Source organism: Alnus glutinosa, chromosome 4, assembly GCF_958979055.1.
Source record: "Alnus glutinosa chromosome 4, dhAlnGlut1.1, whole genome shotgun sequence".
NCBI classification, from domain to species: domain Eukaryota; kingdom Viridiplantae; phylum Streptophyta; class Magnoliopsida; order Fagales; family Betulaceae; genus Alnus; species Alnus glutinosa.
In genome coordinates this window covers 14,802,477-14,809,178 of record NC_084889.1, presented here as the reverse complement: position 1 = coordinate 14,809,178, position 6,702 = coordinate 14,802,477, and the positions used below count along the sequence as shown (strand labels likewise).

At 35.9% G+C, this 6,702-nt stretch overlaps 1 protein-coding gene across 1 annotated transcript; it reads left to right on the top strand.

Annotated features, from left to right (window-relative positions):
* Positions 1-2,587: 2,587 nt before the first annotated feature.
* LOC133866153 (putative pentatricopeptide repeat-containing protein At3g15130) lies at positions 2,588-4,427 on the top strand. The gene has a single exon (XM_062302703.1). The coding sequence runs from the start codon at positions 2,588-2,590 to the stop codon at positions 4,382-4,384; it is 1,797 nt and encodes a 598-aa protein (XP_062158687.1). The 3' UTR covers positions 4,385-4,427.
* The last annotated feature ends 2,275 nt before the right edge of the window (positions 4,428-6,702 follow it).

Genomic DNA, 6,702 nt, shown 5'->3' with positions numbered 1-6,702 from the left:
TTAAAATTTAATTCCTTTTATTATATATATATAATTGATATATATTTTTGCTTAACAATCCATTCTCATCGCTAAATCAAATATACTTTTTTCTAGGGTCTTAATTAATAATAAATTACCATTCTATCCTCAAAAGAGGACCAAAATTAATACAATGATTGTGATGTCCCACATCGCCTGGTTATGGGAATTTGTATGTTTTTATATGTATATTCGTACATTTATTGATACAACGCGTTTTAAAGCCATGATCACCATGAACCTATCAGAACTTTGCAGTTAAGCGTGTTTTTGCGAGAGTAGTACCAGGATGGATAACTTCCTGGGAGGTCTGATTCGGAGGAGCCAAAAGCGGACAATATTATGTCGTTGGATACAACGCGTTTTAAAGCCATGATCACCATGAACCTATCAGAACTTTGCAGTTAAGCGTGTTTTTGCGAGAGTAGTACCAGGATGGATAACTTCCTGGGAGGTCTGATTCGGAAGAGCCAAAAGTGGACAATATTAATATGTCGTTGGAGTGGGTCGTTACATTGAAGGTTGCTGCTCTATAAGGCTTTCATCCTCTTATCAACGTAGATTTGATAACGTCTTTGCTACCAATCCGGTCTGCAACAGGCTTGCTCACTAGACAAGATTGACCTTGATGGACAATCCCTTCCTCAGATAGAGACAAATTTTGCCACAGATTTTGGAGGTCCTCTGCCATAGTCACCCCTTTATAAGACAAAACTGGTAATGTGACCTCCGATTTCCTCCTCAGCCGTGTCACCAACCAGAAGAACCCTTACTTTCACCTCTAGGGTTTACCGCCGTCTTAGAGAGAAAAACAATCTCCCTTTGTTATGAGACATTTAATTTTTACGGATGTCATATTTTGTGTTGAACTACACATAATTCTTTTTATGTAGAATTTAATATGCGTAAAACAAAATTTATTTCATTCTAAAAATTATTTTAATGGACTTTTAATTTTAGGACAGAAATTTCCTACAAACCGATTTGTAGGAAATTTCATACAACCCACATTTAAGATTGACAAATGTCCATTGATAAATGTCCATTGACATGTGAGAATTACATGTTATTTTAATAGTATGTGTTTCTCACATGCTTTTTTAATAGCATTAATTAAAAAACATGTGTTTCTCACATGTTTAAATGACACATGTCACTCTTATATGTTGGTTGTATGAAATTTCCTACAAATCGGTTTGTAAGAAATTTCTGTCCTTAATTTTATGTAAAATTATGGGTTTAGTAACTGTTTCTTCTTTCTTTTCTTCCTTAATATCTTGGAATTCAATCATTTGTATTTATTTTTTATCGTAATTGAGGCCTTAATTAAAGAGCACTGACTAACTTTTTTGTAATAATATTATTTTTTACCATAATTATGGCCTTAATTAAAGAGCATTGACTAACTTTTTTGTCATAATTAGAGCTTTAATTTTTTTTAGAAAATGAAATTTAATTATATTATCATCATTTAAAATCTTTTTTAATTGAGGGCCTTAGGCGATTGCCTAATTTGCATAGCCATTCAATCGACCCCGCAAATAATGTCACCATATACCACATTTAATTTTAGAACTATTTCATAATATTGATGTGACAATCCCAGCAATTCCATTGCCACGTAAGGAAGTGAGTGTATATGACATTTCTCCTACCATGTAATATTGAGTAATGTTATATGCAAGATTTTTAGTATTTTTTTTCTTCACAAATTTTAGGTGATTTTAAAATTTACTATTGAATTTGAGTAATTTATGGGGCATTAATTACTCCGTAATATTCCCATGACGCCGGGTATTACATTATAATGGATCTGGCTTCAATACAGTTATAAATATGACTGGATATCTGCTGTTAAAATTTAAACGGTCAAGATTTGATGTAGCATTTTTATAGAAACGACGTCGTCAACTACCAAAAACCAAAACAGACGTCGTCAGCGATTAAGCAAATGCCTTTCTGTCTTCAGCAATGCATTGCTTCCCTTCTTCCCAAATCGACACCACCCTTTTCTTTCCCCTCTCGTTTTTTAATTTTACCAAAATCCAAAACCAAGGCAATTAAGGCTTCCCCATAAAAGTTCTCACAGTTTCTTCATCATTTCTTTTCTTCTAAACTAGCCATAAAATCCAATTCTAACAATTTCTTTTACTATTCCCCTAATGTTGTTTTAAAACACTTCAAGGAAATAAAAAACTTTGCATTTGGAGAATCGGAGCTCCCTTGCCTTGCCTGTGAGATGGGATTTAACGGCGGTGATTAATTGCTCAGGTGGAAAGCCGAATTTGCTGAGGAGCTCAGGAGCTGCGTAATTCTTGCTGCAACATCTTTTCAAAGACGAGAACTTTCATAAAGTATCAGTGGAAAAGAACGTGAAGAACAACGACGTCTGTTTTGCTTTTAATTGTTGTCTGTTGACGATTTTGTTTCTATAAAAATTTGCTACATCAAATCTTGACCGTTTAAATTTTAACAGCAGATATCCGGTCATTTATATAACTGCACTAAAGCCGGATCCCATTATAATCGCCATGCCAGCGCGCGGGGGCATGAAGTCTAGACATAGATGCGCCGTCCAACTCCTCTCTTTGTAGCCACGAGGTCACCTTATTTTGTTCGTACTTTCCGAAGAGTTTTTGTATCAAACAGCTTTGGAAACTTGGCCACCGAGGAAGAAATTTATTCTACTCTATTGCGCAGATATGCTGAAACCTCTGACTTAGACCGAGGTAGAGCAATTCATGCGAAGTTCATAAAAGGGTCTCCTCCCTTTTCTCTTTTTCTCCGCAATCATTTACTTAATATGTATGCCAAGTGCGGCGATCTTGTTAATGGGCTCCAATTGTTCGAGGAAATGCCCGAAAAGAACGTGGTGTCGTGGTCAGCTGCCATTGCGGGTCTCGTTCAACATGGCCGTCCATGTGAAGCTCTTTCTTTGTTTTGCCATATGCACCGCGATGGAACAACCAAGCCCAACGAGTTCACCCTTGTTAGCGCACTCCATGCATGCTCGTTGTTGGAGAATTTGACACGAGCATATCAAATTTATCCATTCATTGTTCGCTTAGGATTTGAGTCAAATATCTTCTTAATGAATGCGTTTCTGACAGCTTTGATAAGGCATGGTGAATTAGTGGAGGCTTTGGAAGTTTTTGAGAATTGTCCTAATAAGGACATTGTGTCTTGGAATGCCATGATGGCTGGGTTTTTGCAGTTCTCTTTTTCAAACATACCGGACTTTTGGCGTCGAATGATTGGTGAGGGAGTGGAGCCCGATAACTTCAGTTTTGCAAGTGTTCTTACTGGGTTGGCTGCCCTTTCTGACCTTAAGTTGGGATTGCAGGTTCATTCTCAGCTTGTCAAATGTGGTTATGGTGTTGAGATTTGTGTGGGGAACTCTTTGGCGGATATGTATATTAAAAATCAGAAATTGGTAGAAGGGTTCAAAGCTTTTGATGATATGCCTATGAGAGATGTGTGTTCATGGACCCAGATGGCTGCTGGATGCCTGCAGTGTGGGGAACCAAGCAAAGCACTTGAGGTCATTGCTGAGATGAAGAAGATAGGTGTAAAGCCAAACAAGTTTACCCTTGCAACTGCCCTAAATGCCTGTTCCAATTTGGCTTCCTTGGAGGAAGGGAAGAAAGTTCATGCCTTGAGAATTAAGCTCGGAACTGATATTGATGTTTGCGTAGATAATGCTTTACTAGATATGTATGCAAAATGTGGATGTGTGGATAGCGCATGGGCAGTTTTCTGCTCGATGAATGATCATTCTATTGTCTCATGGACGACAATGATCATGGCATATGCAATAAACGGCCAAGCCAGGAAAGCTCTTAAGATTTATGATGAAATGAGGCTGAAGGGTGTTCAGCCAAACTACATAACCTTCATTTCTGTACTATATGCATGTGGCCAAGGAGGGTTGGTTGATGAAGGGTGGGAGTTATTCTCCTCCATGACCAGTGATTATGGGATCCCCCCTCAAGAGGATCACTATGCATGTATGGTAAATCTTCTTGGCCGAGCTGGGTGTATTAAAGAAGCCGAGGAATTAATCTTAAGAATGCCATTTCAGCCAGGTGTGCTGGTTTGGAAAACTCTGCTAGGTGCTTGTCATGTTTACGGCAATATGGAAATCGGGAAGCGTGCAGCAGAGCATGTGTTAAATCTAGACAGAAAGGACCCTTCAACATACGTAGTGTTGTCTAACTTGTTTGCTGGTTTTAGCAATTGGGACAGTGTTGGGATGATGAGAGAACTAATGGAAACTAGGGATGTGAAGAAAATGCCTGGATCTAGCTGGATTGAAATTGAAAAGAACCCTTCATTTCTTCCCAAGTTTGGAGGATTTACGTGAAGCAAGGTTGATTTAGAAGCCAAGTTCCTTTTCTTTAAATTTTATTAGGTGCAGTTGCTCCATTTTTGAGCAAAAATCATGAACTATGTTTGCTGGATCATATGTTTTCTTCTTCGTCTCCTTTCCGCTTTCAATATGTACTTACTAATATTTAACTTTTGATTAGTAGTTACACAAGCACCAAAAGGTTCTTGAACCTACAATCTTCTTATAGCATAAGGAGGTCCTATATGAGTTCGAGATTATTGTCAATATATATATATATATATTTTAATCCTCCAAAAACTATTTATGGCTTGGTAGGTTTTATTTTCTTTTCTTGTGAGGATCTAGGCTTAGCAATTGAACATGGAAATACAGGGTAAGAAAGGCAAAGTTAGAACAAATTGCTTGAAGATAACTGCATTATTAGTATCTGGTTGATAAGTCATTAGAAAACACTTTAAGTAAGGAAAGAAAAATTAAAAGTAAATGAGTTGATGGGGAAAGACACATTAAAAGAAGATTGAATTAAAAGTGGTGAGATTGAAAAAAATTGAAAGATAGATACACTAAATTAACACTTTTTAAAGTTTAAGAGTATGATTGTAAAAGTAATGAAAGATCGAGGGTGATAAAGTGAAGTTTTCTCAAATTAAAATTAAATGAGTTGAAGGGAAAAGACTTATTAAAAGAAGATTGAATTAAAAGTGGTGCATGCATAGCATAGATCGGGTAAATACATTGGGCAGTTCTTTGGGATTCTTCTTATACTCCAAATGCTCTTAGAATTTTTCTCATAATTGGTGGTAACTCTGATATCTTTGTATTTGGTTTGCAATGTCATTCTTCTCCTTTGCAACACCAAATCACAAGACAAAACAAAACAGAAAAAAAAAAAAAAAAAAAAAAAAAAAAAAAAAACTTCTTATACTTTTTGTGTGTGTGTGTTTAGTATTGTTAGTTAATGTTTAAATTGTTTGTTAATGTTTTTGTTTTAAGAAGAGAAGAGAACAAAAGACAACAAAAATTTTAACAAACGTCGCAAACTTTTTTAGAAGTGTTTTCAATTTTCAATACGGAAAACACTTTTTCAATAATATTAAATGGATTTTGATAGGTAGTGCTCACTATTAAAACACTTTTTAAAACAAATTGTGTATATAGTCAAGTTTCACCTAATAAGTAAGCAATGTGAAACTAAACATTTATAAATGTCTTTATAAATTATTCACTTTACGTGAAATATTTATCTTTCTAGTATGAGACTCGGATGTCACAATTTGTGGGGAAGTTAGAACATGCATTGTGAGTAAGGGGAATTTCAAGACAAATGATAAAAGATGAGTGATTGGTGCACAATAGTTATGTCACTTTAGAGACATAGGATAGGTCCCACGTGAGACCCATGTGGTAGAACCCACCACATGGGACCTACCCCATATCTCTAAGACCTTGCATAACAGTTGCATAACTGTTGTGCAAGAGTAATTTTCCATGATAAAAATAGGCTTCATGTAATAGTTGAGGCTTCTCTCTTAATATTCTGGTTTGTGGCTTCTGAGTTTGTTGAGTACAGAAATTGGATTGTTCTATGGATTGATTTGGGGCTGCTTAGCACTATTGTCGCTTCTCTACTCACTTGGCTGTTGATAGAGCTTTGGGTGTGGAGTTGTCTTGTATAGTTTGTTGTTTGCTGTTTGTTGGTGTCTTCTTTTCAGAAGATTGAGATTAATGACTTTGTAAAGGCTGTGTGTAATTGTTGGCTGTTGGCCTTTGGTTTCAATCTTTGGGTAGTATGAGTTGTATTCTTTGTTTTGTGTCATCATAAATTAATTAATAATAAAATTGTAAGGACCCATTGACGTAGACCTTTTACCCATACAAGTGTTTGAGATCCTTTTACGACGTAAAGACGAGTGCACTAGGTAGGAGTGGGCAAAATATCTGATTGCCGACCACCGACTACCCACCGAACTGCCTTTGACTGCCCAAAATAATCGAAATTCGGAATAAATATTTATACGGAAGTCAAGTTGGTCTGGTAATAAGTATAAAAATAAAAAATAAATAAAATATCTTCGGTTAACCGATCGACTATATACCGACTTACTGAATTAACCGTTGTTAACCAAAATTTTTGAAATGATTTTTAGCACAAATTACAAAATAATTCAAATGAGGCCCATTAAACATGCCAAATTAATACATTTTTAGCCAAAAAAACAACCAATTTTGGCCCCTCAAAATAGGCTTGGCCAATTTAAAAAGCTCACCGATAATTAGTTAATCAATTTAACCAACCGATTTACTAAATTAATCGTTTTAATTGAAAATCT

Coding starts and splice junctions, on each gene's coding strand:
- LOC133866153 (XM_062302703.1), top strand. CDS start 2,588: ATGCGCCGTCCAACTCCTCTCTTTGTAGCCACGAGGTCACCTTATTTT.